The sequence below is a fragment of the Sinocyclocheilus rhinocerous genome, unplaced genomic scaffold (genome assembly GCF_001515625.1).
Source record: "Sinocyclocheilus rhinocerous isolate Xijiao unplaced genomic scaffold, SAMN03320098_v1.1 scaffold577, whole genome shotgun sequence".
NCBI lineage: Eukaryota > Metazoa > Chordata > Actinopteri > Cypriniformes > Cyprinidae > Sinocyclocheilus > Sinocyclocheilus rhinocerous.
This window is the reverse complement of record NW_015661993.1, coordinates 99,283-115,838: the sequence shown is the minus strand read 5'-3', so window position 1 is coordinate 115,838 and position 16,556 is coordinate 99,283. Positions and strand designations below refer to the sequence as shown.

At 35.8% G+C, this 16,556-nt stretch overlaps 1 protein-coding gene across 5 annotated transcripts in view; it reads left to right on the top strand.

Moving 5' to 3' along the window:
• The first annotated feature begins 478 nt into the window (after nucleotides 1-478).
• dis3l2 (DIS3 like 3'-5' exoribonuclease 2) overlaps nucleotides 479-16,556 on the top strand; it is a 110,490-nt gene continuing 94,412 nt past the window's right edge. The window contains exons 1-6 of one of the 5 annotated variants that reach the window (XM_016536916.1): nucleotides 479-626; nucleotides 1,597-1,786; nucleotides 1,871-2,235; nucleotides 4,642-4,778; nucleotides 11,009-11,062; nucleotides 11,501-11,602. In XM_016536916.1, coding sequence (XP_016392402.1) covers nucleotides 1,602-1,786; nucleotides 1,871-2,235; nucleotides 4,642-4,778; nucleotides 11,009-11,062; nucleotides 11,501-11,602 — 843 coding nt within the window. In that variant the 5' untranslated portion in view covers nucleotides 479-626; nucleotides 1,597-1,601. Of the gene's footprint in view, nucleotides 627-1,596; nucleotides 2,236-4,641; nucleotides 4,779-11,008; nucleotides 11,063-11,500; nucleotides 11,603-16,556 lie in introns of those variants that run through there. The other 4 variants (XM_016536915.1, XM_016536919.1, XM_016536917.1 and 1 more) reach the window with 4 other exon arrangements.

Below are 16,556 nucleotides of genomic sequence, written 5' to 3'. Positions count from 1 at the left end.
ACCCGCCTAATTGCTAATCAAAACTAGCCCAAAACTTCTTCTTCTTCTTCTTCGTTTGATTTAATGGCGAGTTGCGACCCAACTTCAAAGGTGCATATCGCCACCTACTGTTTAACTCATATTCATAAATTCTCAAGAGAACGTCTCTGAATTAACGGATGCTGGCGCCCCCCTTGACAGGTGCTGGTGCCCACAGGTTGAAAACCCTGGTGTAGGGCACCAAACAACTGTTTCTTGAAGTGCCCTTCTGCGTCATCATCACGTGCCCACACGGAGGCGCCGTCATCATGCAAAGAATCTGCGCAAAGGATCATGGGAGCCCGAAGTGTCCATCAGTTGTACCCTTCGAAATCCTTCATTCCGAAGGGCCCTTTGAAGTGGCCAATTTTGAGCACTTCGTTTTGGAACGACCCTTCAATATGGCGGCCATGATTGTTTTCACTGCGAAATGCCTTCGGAGGGCGATATATCCCGTTTGGAACGCACTGAGGCGTGATATCACAACGCAAGAGAACTACAATTCCCATGATGCAACGACAGCGTATCATTTATAGGACCCGGAAGAAATGCGCAGTTGATGGTGTGGTTTTGCAACAGATATTCACTCTGAAAAACAGCTATAGATGGTGAGTTATTTATGTTTATAATTGTGTTTATGCTTGTTAATATAGCTTTCCATTAGTATAACGTTACATGTGAATTTTATTGAAAGATACTGCGTGTAAATTACCAGGATGAAGCTGTTAAGCTCGTAAACGAATAGATTGCCTCACACAATAGTAAATCCCTTCATCGATAAACCATGTATTAAACTAAACTCTAAACATGAGAAATGGGAGTTATGTAAGGCTGTTTCTTCAACTGCAAGCACTTTTATGTCCTAGGGTTGACTTTTATTTAAACTTCTGCATGTTTATCCACATTTTTAAACGTGATGATCTAAACCAGTGGTTCTCAATTTAAGTCCTAGGGACCCACACTGCTCTGCACATTTTGTATTCTCTTATCTGACACACTCAGTTCAGTTCATGGATCTCTCTCTCCCAAAGAGCTGATGATCTGAATCAGGTGCGTTAAATAAGTGAGATATAAAAAGTGCAGAGCATTGGGTCCCGAGGACTGGAGTTGAGAACCACTGATCTAAACAAACAGTGAAATAATCATAAAGAATTTCAATATTTATCTTCAATAAGTTTTTATTATATATATCTATATCTATCTATCTATATATATATCTATATATATATATATATATATATGTGTGTATGTTTCAGCAAGTTAGAGTACTTTTTTTATTCTGTACGAAACCGTGTCAATGAAGAGCATTCTTGTTATGAAATATAAGACAGAGAATCCATAATTTATTAATTTAATGTAACATGGGCTAAAATTGACTGTAGTTGAAGAAACCCCTATAAACCTTATAAACAGTGTCACTTTTTTTCTAAAACATTTTTCCTGTCATTAAAGATTTTAGATTTTTTTTAAGACCTAGTAAGTCACGATTCGTTTATATGATATCTAATTTTTGATCTGCAAAACAAAAGCTCTGTTCCATTAACCGGTTGTGACCACCGACATGTTGATTCTTTGCAGAGATTATGGCATCTTCCCCTAAAGTAAAGAGAACTACTAAACCTAGAGATGGTGCACAAAATCTCCTTAGATCCCAGAAGGACGCCTATGCAAGACTTCTGAATCAGCATCAGAATGGCAAGTTTCGTTCTTACTTGCAAGAGTTAGCGAAGCAGCAGGTGGAGGAGAGCATGAGTACATCAGTTAGCAGGTCTGTGAATGTTGTGAGCAGGAGAAAAAAGGGCAATTCAGAGTCATCTTATTCTGTTGATAGCTTATCCTCTCAACAGAGTAGGCAGATGGCTGATGCCTCCATCTGTTTGTACACGGACAAAACCAGCTATCAGGTGACATGCACTGAAGACCAGGGCATAATGGAGCTACATAAGGCTACTGCACCCAAAAAGGTACCCTCAAAACTGCAACACAAGAGAAATGAAAAAGACATCAAAATGAGCTCAAATCTGGTGGGATCTGAGGAAGGTGACAGTCAACAGTTGAGCTGTTCGTGTGGGGAGGAACAAGCAAAGAACAAATCAAAGAAGAAGAGATTAAAAGGAAATTTAGCGAAAAAAGACGAGGCGGAATGTGGTCCTGAAGTTGACCTCATTATTGCTGGGAAATCACCAAATAAAAACATCAAATCTCCTCAAACTCAAGGTACTTACTGAAATGAAGAGCCAGTGTCTCAAAACCAAGCCTTATTTATTTCATATATACAGGCAACGTCTACATTAATCCAGATACATTTGAAAATGGTGTGTTTGTTTTAAAACGCTCTCCATCCACACTAGTATTTTCAGGTGTTTTCCAAAATTTCTCATCCACACTGTAATGTCAGAAAATGTTAAATTCGTTTTACTGCGCATGCGTAAAGCCTCAAAAAAGCTCACTGGGACGATACAGATGTAACAGACATACGTTTTCATGCTATTCTTCTGGCTGGATCAGTTTTAGGAAAATATCTCACCATTCACTGTCGCGTTCAGGTCGCACTCACTCACGATTGTATGTCTGATCTAAAATGCAAATGCTGCCATGTATTGCTGCAAACAGTGATCGCGAGTAAATTTTCTGTAGTCTTTGCTAGGGCTGCACGATTCTTGCTAAAATGTGAATCAATTGAGATCACGATTCTCTTACACGATTCTCATTTTTTCAATTGAAATTTATTGCGCTCAAGTACAAAAAAAAACAAAAAACAAAAACAGGACTAGAGCTGCACGATTCTGGATAAATTGAATCACGATTTTTTTTGTCTCAAATAGAGATCACGAATCTCCCACGATTCTGACAGAAATAATACTGTGTAGTTGAAAAGACTGTTTGTGAAGCTGTTTCTTAACCAAACATGGTAACTGCTCTCTCTGTGTCAGCGGCAGTGCGAACGCAGATTTGAATGATCCGGTAAGACTTTTTCAAAGGTTTAATAGACACGGGAGAATCGTTGTCATTTAGAAATGAGATCGTGTGGTTGTCTGAATCGAGATCGCGATCTTTTAACGATTAATCGTGCAGCTCTAGTCTTTGCAGGACTGTGATATTAAGAGTGTACAAAGTAACACATCTAGCAATAGTGTGAAAGTGAATAGCACATAACAGGCACAATACCAGTATAAACATGGTTCCATTATAAACATATTGGTATTGGTTTAATATGTGTCACATGACTAAACATGCATCATCGTTCTCGAAAGGCTCCTTTTTCACAGTCCACACTACAACGTGAAAACGGCGTTTTCAAATGCATCTATTTTGGAGAGCGTTTTCAAAAAGCTCAGTTTTCCTTGACAAAAACACCATCTCAGTGTGAATGGAAAGCCAAAACGGAGAGAAAGATGCGTTTTCAAACGAAAACGTGTTAGTGTGGACAAGGCCTCAATGTATTTGAATTAGTTTGCCAATGCTGTTTCACATTGACTTAATGATTTGTTCAAAATCAAAGAATCATTTTTGTTTAGATTAAAGTAATATTTCACCCCAAAATAAAAATTCTGTCAGCTACTCACTCTCATGTTGTTCCAAAACTGTACTTTGAAAACTTATGTTTCTTCTGTGAAACATAAAAGGTTTTCTGAACTGTCTGAGTGTTTTTATTTTTTAAATTTTTTTATATATATAGATAAAGTGGAAGTCAATAGTTGTCATAACTGTCCAAACAATTTTTTTTTTTTTTTTGTGTTCTGTAGAAGAAAGAAATGCATACAGGTTTGGAACAAAATGTGGGTTAGTAAATAATAACAGAAATTTCATTTTGGGATTTTAAAGACATGAAATTGCATATTTAACTTTGGTTTTGATGTATTTCCTTTGGAAATGAGGGGTTGGGTGGAACCCAAAAAAACAGGGCTTTTTTGTTGGTTGGTTTGTTTTATGGCTAATAAGTCTTTAAGGTGCCATTCAAACTTGGCTTAAATCTGTTTTGGTGAGGGGTATCGCACCCAGCTGCTGCCCTCTTTTTTTTGGAGGTCTGTCAAACTCACCATTGAAAATAGAAGAAGGGTGGAAACTCAAACAACTGTCTCTGTCATTTATCTGTGATTGCCTGCCATGCAAGCCCACTGAGTGCCATGAGATCATAAACAATTGTAATAGGCTGAATTTGTAATGAAAATTGTGGAGTAATTTTACCCACTCAATGTGTGATTTTTAGCTTTGTTAGTCCATCAGTATTTTAGCCATTATTCCCTGAAACAAAGAGACTGTAATTTTTAAATGCGTGTTTTACATGTGCTAAAAGTTAGGAAAACGAATCTAATATACACTAGTCAACATTTGAAGTGGATCAAAACCTTTCATCAAAGTTGTCCTAAAACCAAAATGTGTTCTTGTCTCAGGACAACTTTGATGAACTTTTTTTGATCCACTTCAAATGTTGACTACTGTATACATGGCTTCAAAGCTAATATTAAAAAAAAGCATGGGGGAAAAAAAAAAAAATCATGTGACATACATGAACAAATTTAGTTTCATTCCAAATCTAAATTAACCTTTTTCTTTTTCTTTTTTTTTTGCATGTGAGCTGCAGTTTTTTTTTTATCTTTGTTTTTGCCTTTCTTTTTACAGCATCAAAGGAAAGCTTACCACAAAACAATAAAGATAAAGGCACTAAAGGTGGTAGAGGGTCCCGGAAGCAACTGTTTGAGCAGTACATGTGCACTGAGGATGTTTCTGCAGGCCTGGAGAGAGGAGAACTCCTAAAGGTGATATAGTACATGTAAACCTATACTTCTGGGTAGTTAACTGTACAAGCCAAGCAATGACCATGTTCTGCAGTGTGACATGCTTAACTTCTGAGCATCTAAAATGGTTTTACTTTTTAAAAACCTTTTTTATACATGTATAATTTGCATAATATAAAAAACAATGTGGGAAAAAAAAAAATATAATAATAATAATAATAATAATAATTAACTTTATAATAATCATAACTGAGAGCATGCCTGGAATATTTGTACTTTGCTGAATGAATTTGAAAATTAATTTGTCACACCACAGGACAGTTTAAGTTTAAGCAAAAATGGTTAAAAACAATTGTGACTAGTGACTAACACCTAAAATATACAATTTACAGGGCTCTACGCTTATTTTTCTTTTAAAAAATTAAAAACTTAAAAAATTTAGGAGCACAGTCAAAAATTTAGGAGCACCTTCTAATCAATAATCAAAAATTTGATCAAAAATTAGCCTTCCCATTACGAGGTGATATTTGACTCCTTAAAGTGATTTACAGTGGAATTTAGTTTTTACCTTTGTAATGGCATTTTTATTAAAATTACCTATTTTATTAAAAGTAGGTAATCTTTTGGCAAATTTTTACAAAATTATATTTTATAAGCATTTTAAAAATTCTTATTAAAACCACAGAATAAGAACAAGTAGAATAAGAAGAATAAGTTACTAATCAAATGAAATCAGTATTAAAATTAATTTGTACAGAGGTGGCACAGAAGAACACAAAAGTGGCATGTAGGTGTATTTTCAGACATTTAATGAGGATCAGAGGTGGCATGAGTGCAATTAAATCCATAAATTCATGTTTATTAATGAATTTAATGATTAATGATTAAAAGATTAATGTTTTAAAAAATGTTGAATATAGAAATATTAAATGATTTAAAGAACTGAAAAGATACTTTAAAAATGAAACAAACTGCCAGCAGGTGGCGACAAGTCACTGATTTGATCACTGAATCATTCATTCAATTGATTCATTCGAACGGCTGAATCATTCAGGAATGAAGCAAGTGACAGTATTTATGAATGGGTAATCAAGAATCACTGACTCACAAGATTAGTTTAAAAACGCAGTTCATTCATAAACGAAACACCAGTGTTTGAATGGACATGCACAGCGGCTGAGCTGTGACTTTGTTTCAAACTATTTTCGACGACGAAATAGAGCAAAATCAGACAATAGTGTTATAGTCAGACAATGTAAGTCACTTAATATTAACTTCTTGTCTATTTAACTGTTGTACTAAATCAGTATCACATTTACAAACTCCCTTAAAAATCATTAAAAGCTGTCACTCATCTTAGCTCATCTCGATCTCACATTTATAATCAACAAAGCTCTCTACACTGCGCAATGAATCTCTCACTTCGCTTAAGAAAGGATTCGTGAGATATGTCTGTGATACATTACTCAACGCTGCAAAAACACGTAGAAACCTTTGAAGCTCCCCTCAGCGATCACAATCAAAAGTATGATGATGATCTGGTCAGTCGCACTGGTCCTAAATATGTTTTCATAGTCGCACGCAGTAGTATTATCTTTCCTATTTTTACCCAAAATAGGGTGTTGTGAGCATTACTGAGTACACATGTAATGTCAGGGCTCTACGCTTATTTTTCTTTTAAAAAATTAAAAACTTAAAAAATTTAGGAGCACAGTCAAAAATTTAGGAGCACCTTCTAATCAGTAATCCAAAATGTGATAAAAAAAATTAGCCTTCCCATTACGAGGTGATATTTGACTCCTTAAAGTGATTTACAGTGGAATTTAGTTTTTACCTTTGTAATGGCATTTTTATTAAAATTACCTATTTTATTAAAAGTAGGTAATCTTTTGGCAAATTTTTACAAAATTATATTTTATAAGCATTTTAAAAATTCTTATTAAAACCACAGAATAAGAACAAGTAGAATAAGAAGAATAAGTTACTAATCAAATGAAATCAGTATTAAAATTAATTTGTACAGAGGTGGCACAGAAGAACACAAAAGTGGCATGTAGGTGTATTTTCAGAATATGTCTGTGATACATTACTCAATGCTGCAAAAACACGTAGAAACCTTTGAAGCTCCCCTCAGCGATCACAATCACAAATATGATGAAGATCTGGTCAGTTGCACTGGTGCTCCTAAATATTTTTTCATAGTCACACGCAGTAGTTTTCAGTAGCAAATGCGACTGAAATGGTCGCACTGTAGAGCCCCTGAATTTACCAGAATTTTAACCCTGGGTACGGCACAGAACCCATTTTTTTTAACCTTCCTTGGAAATCAGATATGCAGATATTATACAATATGCAACCAAACTTAATAACAAATTAAGAAAATGGTCTACACATTAAAACCCATCTCAAAGTGGATTTTAACAATTTGGAACAAGCACATTATTGCAGAATACCTACATGGAATTAGGGATGCACCAAATGTTTAGCAACTGAAATTAACTGAAGAATAAGCGAAAAGACCGAATAAATTGTAGCAAACATTGACATTTTTATGTCAATATAAAATATGCGACAAACATCTTCCCAAATTCGTGATAAGAATCATTTATAAACCTGTTGTTGTCAACAAAAAGATGCGCTAAGACCTTCCTGCGGGTTTCTGCCAAAATAAAAGCTAAGAAAAAGCAAGAACTCCTTCAACATTCATAAATGTTAGTATTGTAATTTTACTGTTGTTATATAAAATCAAATAAAAAAGACAATAATAATTAGGGAAGAAAAAGTCTGATTCAAAGTCATCTCTTGAAGCTTTGGAACCTTAAAGAACTTATCAAGCAACAATTATGAAGATTTTAATCAAATTGTCATCTTAATAATTTTATAGTATTATTTTCTGCTTGTTACCTGATCACTCTGGTAATGAGCAAGTAGACGGTGCTGCCTAAGAAGCATTATTTTCAGAACCTGTAAAATGCTATACATTTAAAAACAAATTGCAGTCAGAATAGGATCAGTGTTTAAACAACAAATTAAATTAAATCAATCCTGATGTTGGGACAAGATATGTATTCCCATTTAATAATCATTAGGATCAAGTAATTCACACGCGTTGCCAGATATGACACTCAAGATTTTAAAGTGCCCCTATTATGGGTTATGAAAGGTAAATTTTTTGGTTTTGGGAGTCCCCAACAACAGGTAGACATGCTTGCAAGGTCAAAAAACACTTTCATTGTCTAATATGCATTTATTTTTACCTTATTTACTCAACGACTTCCAATCGATTCGCTCAATGATTCACTTTGCGTGACACTAATCTGCGGTGATTGGTCCGATTGGTCGATTTCATTTCCATTTCGTAATGCCTGATAAATCAGCGTTTGTGAGCACAGTGCTGCTTTGTGTACAGCCGTTACCGGGGAAACCGCTATTTTTTACCGCTCCAAAAGCGGCACCTAGTGCAGGGTTCCCACGGGTCATGGAATTTCTGGAATATCATGGAATTTTAAAAGGTCTATTCCAGACATTGAGTCAAGGAATAGGAATTTTCAAGGAAAAGTCAAGGAATATCATGGAATATCAGGGATTTCCGTTTGTCGCTTTAAATTTTAGTTTCCATTTATCAAAATGTAATTTTTCTATACTGTATTTTTTTTATCACATTGTTTCATGCGTTTTGCCTATTGTTATGGTTAGGCTACATGGCTCAACAATAAGAAGTGCTCGGGACAGTTGATGGATTTGTCACTTGCCTGATCGGGCCGCTGCTGCGTCGTCACGAAAGTTTATCATTTGCATGTGTTTTTAAGCCTTGTTAATTAAAAAATTCAAGCGATTTAAAAGCATTCGGGCACGAAAGACAACTGCATTCACTACTTGCGCGCTGTGTTCTGTGTGAACAGCCCACGTACAGACAGCTGCGAGCCCTGAATTGAGTTTTCTTTCCGCGTCATTAACAGTGGCCAGAGATGCTGAAGACGGACGCAAAGAGGAGAAAATACTATAGCAGGCAGAACAACGATGTTCACGATGTGCGAAATATAAGAATCCTAAATATTGTATTTTATATAAATTTGTTTCTGAGGGAAACTGGCTTTTTTCAGAAAAGTTTACATGGCGTTTTCTTTTCATCTTGCCTCTGTATAATGCATTTAAATTAGTTTTGATACCTCAGTGCTGCTGTGTTTACGGTAGTAACCAAGGAAACACTGTATTACTGGTCCATAAGCACCACCTGCTGGCCGAGAGTGAAATTGCATCTCGTTCAGCCCGTCTCCAGTTTCTGTTTCATGCACGTTTTATGTAGCATAATTTCACAAATCTAAAGTCACACCTTTCTGTTTTTGCTTCATATTTTGAATATAAATCAAACATTGCACCTTTTTTTTTTTTTTGGGATCTTTAAATTTAATGGATATTTTTTGGGATATCTTTATATATTGAGAATTGTAAAATGTTATTGGTATCTAAAATATTGGTGTCATATAAGCTTATTTAGGCCTATTACAATACAAGATAACATGGATAAAAATGATAACAGCAATTATTTTATTTATTTCTTTTTTGTGGCAGGGACAATGAAAATATTGGCAGAGCAAGTAATAATTTGAAACACTGGTCCAACCGGGGCAGTAGAAAAAATACTTAGCGTTGAGCCCTTGGACTATTTTGTAGCATTGGCTACAAAATGACCACTTCAAAGACTGGGTGTTAAAAGTAGACGACAGAAAAGCAAAAACCACCACCAGTGTGCAGCATCCACTTGAATGATACGATGGCAGCCACAGGACAACGGCGCCAGTGCGCTCACCACACACCAGCTACAGGTGGAGAGGTGAGAGTCATAGAGCCAGTCAAGTGGATGGGGATTATTAGGAGGCCATGATAGACTGGCCCATGATAGGGCCAGTTGCGGCAATTTGGCCAGGACCCTCACAGCAACCTAGTTTTCCCAGGAGGTCTCCCATCCAGGTACTGACCAGGCTCAACCCTGCTTAGCTTCAGTGGGCAACCAGTCTTGGGCTGCAGGGTGATACGGCTTGGGATTTGTTTTAAAAATGACTCGTTTAAATGATTCAGAGTCGACACTTTCTTTTGAGAGACAATAACTTTATACACTTTCAGATTTAGGTGCACTTTCAGATTTAAAACTTTGCAGAATGTTTTCATTCACTTAGAGCTGTGTTACACACTGCATGAAAGTTAATTTTCAAAAATCCATAATAGGGGCACTTTAACATCTATTTTAGCTAATAGGAGAAAATTCCCCAAAGGTTTTTAGGAAAAAAAAGAATCTTAAACATCTTTAGTTTTATTTTTAAATAACTAAACCTGGCCATTGCCATGAATATAGCCATAGAAGTTGGCATTGCATTAAATAGAAAAGGAGTAAAAATAAAATAAATTTTAACCTGAAATCTTAAAAAAAGTTCATGTTGTTTGTCAACTAAACTTTACTACTTACTGTGCAGTTGTATATACTGTACACTGCCTGCTATTTTTATTTAAATGAGTGAGCAAAACAGTAGGCATCATTTACCCAATATTCCCATATTCCCTTTTAATTTGTTTAATTAATAGCGAGTGCTTTTCAGGCGAGAGCAGCAGAGTGATAGCTGCTGGTACAAGTCTTTTAGTCCCTATATATTTTTTTTCTCAGTGACCTCTTTGTCCCCACAATCAAAATAATATAAGCAGGTAAATCCGTGAATTAAAAACACAAATTTGTTCAGATAACAATAGGGGACAATATTGCAATTCCTTACTGGCCTGCTCCACAAAAATATGCGAAATCCAAAACATTTATGGATGATAATTGAAGGCAGATTCAATTTTCATAAATGCTTCAGTTTCTTTTTTTATTTACCATGGTCATCGGCAGTTTTATTCATTTTTGATGTTCTAAAGCCAAACGTTTTTCACTAGGGGAAAAAATATCTATATATTGGGTTGTATTTGATTTTTTTTTTAGACAGCCCAGTTTAGCCCAGACAGTTTCATTCAGTTTCGTATATATTTAGTATATTTGGATTACTTCTCAAACAACATTGTTTTCATGTAACATGCTTCGTTTTATCCTGGAAATTTTTATCTTGTTCTCTCCGTTTAATATTTCAAAATAAAAATAACAAGTGGACTTAAATTTTACATGGGCTTATTATGGTCATTTATTCTGTAGAGTAAAATCTCAAAATGGACAACTATTTAAACAGTTGGCATAATTCAAATATTTAAATGTCATTCTCTTTAAGGGAGTACTGAGAATAAACCCTAAGAAGTACATGGAAGCTTTTGTCCCGTCTCCTGTGAGTATTTTTTCACCCTTGCACATACTATTGAACATATACAGTGTACCCTTAAGTTAAACATACTATCGAACATTGAGTTGTGGTCAGAATTATTACTGGAACAATCCTCCTCGCCATGCATTTGCTGTACCCCCTCTAATTTAACCTCTACCACCTCTAATTTTTTTTTTTTATGTACAGTAAGCTCAAAAGTGTAAACAATGCAGATTTATTTTCACAGCCTTCTTTGCTTATGTTTACCAAGGGGGGCAAATAGTTCTGACCACAACACAAATGGTTGCTAGCATAATCATGATTCTCATTCAAAAGTAACTGACCAGCTCTTTTTGATTAGTAGTGGGTGTTGCTTTGTCATTGTCCTAATTCTGATTAAGTGTAACTCATTTGATGCAAATTTTAATTGTGAATTGTATGTGATTGATTTTTTTGGTACAGGATGGGTCAGCTGATATCTTTCTGGATGGGATTGCAGCTCGTAACAGGGCTCTCAATGGAGATGTTGTTGTGGTGAAAGTCCTCCCCCCTGAACAGTGGAAGGTACTTTATCAAAATGTACTTAAATTTTGACAATTAAGTAATTGGGAACTTATTCGATAATTTTTTGTGTTCTCTACCCATCTATTCATGACTTCCTGACATGTATTATAACTTCGGGAGCAGAAAAATGTATTACCTCACATAACTCATTGCTAATTGTTATGGCTAATTGTGCAGCGATCATTTCCAGAGAAATATCAGTATCATGTTTCAATGCATGTCTTTGTAAAAGCCAGTATAGCAGTATAGTTTCCAGTCACCAAATATAAATTTCATTGAAAATTTGTTATCAACATCTCAAAAGTTCAGTGTAGTCTCAATGTGAAATAAAAAAAGCTGCGTGCATAATGAAAGATGTAGCAAATGCTGTTTAAAATTGTATTAGAAGACGAGTAGCATGCCATGCTGCATGTCAGCTTCTCTTTGCATATATTATTAATAGAGTGCTGTGAAAATGTATTTGTCCCATCCTGATTTCTTCTGTTTTTGTGTATATTTCATACTAGATCTTCAGATGAAATACAACATGAAACAAAGGCAACCTGAATAAACAAATTTATATATTTATTTATTTAGCAATCCAACACCTATCACCCACGTGAAGAAACTAATTGACCTCTTAAATTTAAAATCTGGTTGTGCTCCCTTTAGCAGCGATAACTTCCCATCTCCAATAACTGGAGATCAGTCTTTGACAGTGCTGTGATGGAACTTTGGCCCACTCTTCTTTGCAGAACTACTTTAGTTCAGCCACACTGGAGGGTTTTCTTGCTTGAACTGCCCATTGGCACATTATCTCAATTGTGATTGAGAAGTCAGAAGTTTGGCAAGGCCACTTCAAAAATGTAATTTTCCTTTTTTTGAGCCATTTAGAGATGGACTTACCCCTGTGCTTTGAATCATTGTCTTCCCACTAAAGAAGTGGGAAGTTCAAAACCCCGTCACCCCCCACCCCCCACCCCCCCCCGGTGATACCGGTATTATCGGTGTTGTCACGCATCGATTAACCGGTGGGAAAATTTCCTCACCGTCACAACCCTACTTCCCTCATAATCCACTTATGCTTGAGCTTCAACTTACAAACTGAAGACTGGGCATTCATGGATTTTCTGGTAGGTTTTCTCAGAATTTATGTTCGCCTTAATTATTGCCAGTTGCCCAGGCTCTGAAGCAGCAAAGCATCCCTGCACCAGTACAATGCCACCACCATGCTTGACCATAAATATGATGTTCTTTTTGTGGAATTTGGCATTATTTAACAGGACCCCTGTCTTCCAAACAGTTCCACTTTTGACTCATCAGTCCACAAAACATTCTCCTAAAAGATTTGCGGATCATCATTTTGGCATTGACGACACAAACCAGAATGCGAACATGAAAACATATCAATTCAACTTCCCCACCTACCCTCCCTCCCTCACCCAACCTAAAAAAAAAATCAGATGAGCCTTAATATTTTCTGGGTTAGCAGTGGTTTTTGCTTCACCACTTTTCCATGGATGACATTTTTGGCCAATGTCTTTAAGATAGTGGAGTATCTATGAAATTTTTGGCTAATGTCTTTCAGATAGTGGAGTTTCTATGAAAATGCTTTCATAATGGGTCCTGGACTAAATGCAAACCAGGACCCGTATTCACAAAACATCTTAAGGCTAAAAGTAGATCATAACTTGCAGATTTAGGAGAAAATCTTAAAGGTGCCATAGAATGCAAAAATCAGTTTTATAAGGTGTTTGAACACAGTTGTGTGGCCGCAGTGTGAGAAAACAACCAGCCTATAATGGTAAAAATCCACCCACTCATTGTTTTATAATCCCAATAAATCATAAACAGTCTCTCCACACTAGCAGTTCCAGATTTCTCACTACTATGACGTCATACTCGGGGAAAGTCCCGCCCATTTGTGACCGTCTCTGACCTATTAGCATATACACAGCCCTGAGTGAGAAGCAGCGGTCCGCCATTACTGTTTTCTCGCTGTAGCTGCTGGAGGTACAATGTCAGCGCCAAAGAGCCATTAAAAGCATTGTGTGTTGGGATGCACCAACGAACATAGGAGTCACCATAGACCGCTGAGGACACAGTGGTTAAATTTCATTTTCGAAGGAAATGTCCCGGGAAAAAAAACGGAAAAGTCCTACGTTTGTGCTAACATTTTACGCCGGACTGCCTCACAAACGAGGGTCAGTTCAGCGCTGGAGTTGTGCAAAGATTGCTTCTGAAAGAGGGATCGATACCAACGCTTCGTGCGCAAACGTCCAGACTCCAGACAAAGTAAGCATCACGTGTCATATTTTGTTTTCCAAAAGAACTTCTTGGCTCTCTGTAAGGCTAATGTTGCTAAAGCTACCATTGTCTCTGCCTGTTTTCACTGATGCTGCCTTCACGTGCTTGAAGCTCCGCACTCTTCTGAAAAGAGAGGCAAAAAACAGCGCGTTTTGGCTCATACCCTAAAAGTGGCAAATTCAACAAGCTATAAAAAATTGTCTGTGGGGTATTTTGAGATAAAACTTCACATACACACTCTGGGGACATCAGAGAACATTTTAAAATATTGTATCAATGCATTCTATGGCACCTTTAAAAATAATGGGCGTGTCAGTACTAAATTTAGGACTCCTACATTTTTTGCTCTAAGAGTCTTTCACAAAGCGTTTTAGCACTAAAACTAGCTCCTAAATCTGTGAAACGATAGGAGTAGTGAAGAGGACTCATAAGTCACTAAGACCAAGCCACAAACTATCCTAAAATGGCTGTTGCCGGCAATCTGCCTCTGAACGTAAACATTTTAGAAACATTTGATGATAATGACCTTTAAAAAAAGGTATCACCTTTGGTTTTGGAGGTTACCCCAACTCTTAATTTTCCTTTGATTATATCCTTGTTTTCATAAACCAGTTGGGCAAGAAGTATCAGCTGTTCTTGCGTCCAGTTGTTTTGTTTTTTTTGAACGTTTGCATGTATTACTGTCAGCCATGATTATTCTACTCTGTTAATTAAAAGTCTGTTTATATGCATATCCGCTAATTGTTTTTGAGAAGCATACATGTAAGAGGTTGACAATAAGCTGAACATATACTTGTTTAATTAGTGACACTTATCCTGCATTTTAAAATCTTTATTTGAATGTGGCAATTAACATTTTAAAAATTTTTTTAAACCTTTATTTGAACACAGCAACATATTGTGCTCTACAATATTTCTATGAATAAATCTCTGACAGAGATCCCTATCAGCCAATCACTGTGTGCATCGTTAGTAAGCATGCTGACATCATCCATAGCAACGAGGTCAACCCCGCCCTTACTCTTAGCTTAAGACTTCTCTCTGTTCCTTAATAAAAGTTTGTCTCAGCAGCTTTGTGAATAGGTTGTAAGAGAAAACTCTTAGCTAAAAACTTTTACTGCTATTTAGAAGAACTCTTAGTGGTAAGATAAAATGTTTTGTGAATACGTACCCAGGTCTGATTGCTGCCAGCCCTGTTCAACTGGGAGTTAGTAACTGTAGGGACACATACATTTTCACACAGGCCCAGTTGGTATTAGATAGTATTTTTTATTTTTTTGCTTTAATAAATAACACAATTTAATATCTGCTGTTTACTCAGTTTGCCTTTGTTTTTGCATGCATTTCTGAAACCATTTTGTATGATATATACACAAAAACAGGAATATATATGCAGAAGAGCAATTTTTCACAGCACTGGATGTCTATGCTATGACTTCAGTGTTTTTCCATACAGCAGAGCAAGTAGATGATTTTATTTTTATTTCTTAAGTTATATAAACATTCTGTATATCAAAATTGGCGACAACATTGAAGCTTTAATAAGGGTTGATGTGTGCATGTGTGGGCTGTTGAGTATCAGGAAATCTAAACTACTGCCAGGCAAGTTAAGTCAAGATGAAAATAATCCGCTTTGTGAATAATCTACAGCATAGGCCTGACTTCATACTGGCTTTTCATAGTGCTGGGAGAGAATGAACCAATGGAGGAAAAATAACAAGATCTCAGTTCTTCATAATGGCTGATATTTAACATCCCTAATTTATGGAATCAGTGTTTGTTTCTCAAAGCCTTACAGAGCTGTTTGTCCTGTATTTTAACTCTTCACCAGAAAACATTAAAAATTATTTTCAGTGGAGGGAAGGTCAATGAGTATAGCTACTATGATTTCCACTTTTTAAATGAAAACAATTACAGAAATACAAAAAAAAAAGAAAAAAGAGACAGAACCACTGATCTATAATAGAGAACTGGATTGCCCATGACATCATAAAAGTGAAGCCACCATGCCTTCCTATTGGTATTCCCTAGTATTCCCATATATTCTATTGAATTAATAGGAAATCGTATGATTTTAAGGAGAAACCATAACAAGTAAGCATTTTTATCTCTGTATATTTGTACAACACAAATGTCCTAAGCGTGTAAACGGTTATTTGTTTAATGTTGGGAATTTCTCCTGCGTATTTAAATTACATTCATATACATTACAGTAGTGTACATCAGATGTACATGATAAACATCAGACGCTCAACATATGTATTACAAATAAAAAAAGTGCTCATTCTGAAATCTGAATAAAGATTTATGCTCTGTATACTAGAGGTCGACTGAAAGTGGATTTTACCGATACTGATAGCTAGGTTGGACCACACTGGCTGATACCGATTAATCAACCGATTAATTTAAAAATGCTGAATGAAATGCTAATAATGAATGAGAACTAAAATAATGATTTACTTTAAAAAAAAAAAAAAATAATAATAATATATATATTTTTTAAAACAACCATACTTTGTAAATGAATAAAAATATTAATTATTATATAAGTTGGTTCATAGTTTATTCGAACCAAATGTATAGGCTATATCAGAATGAGCTTTATTGCCAGGTATGTTTACACATACGAGGAATTTGTTTTCGTGACAGAAGCTTCCACAGTGTAACA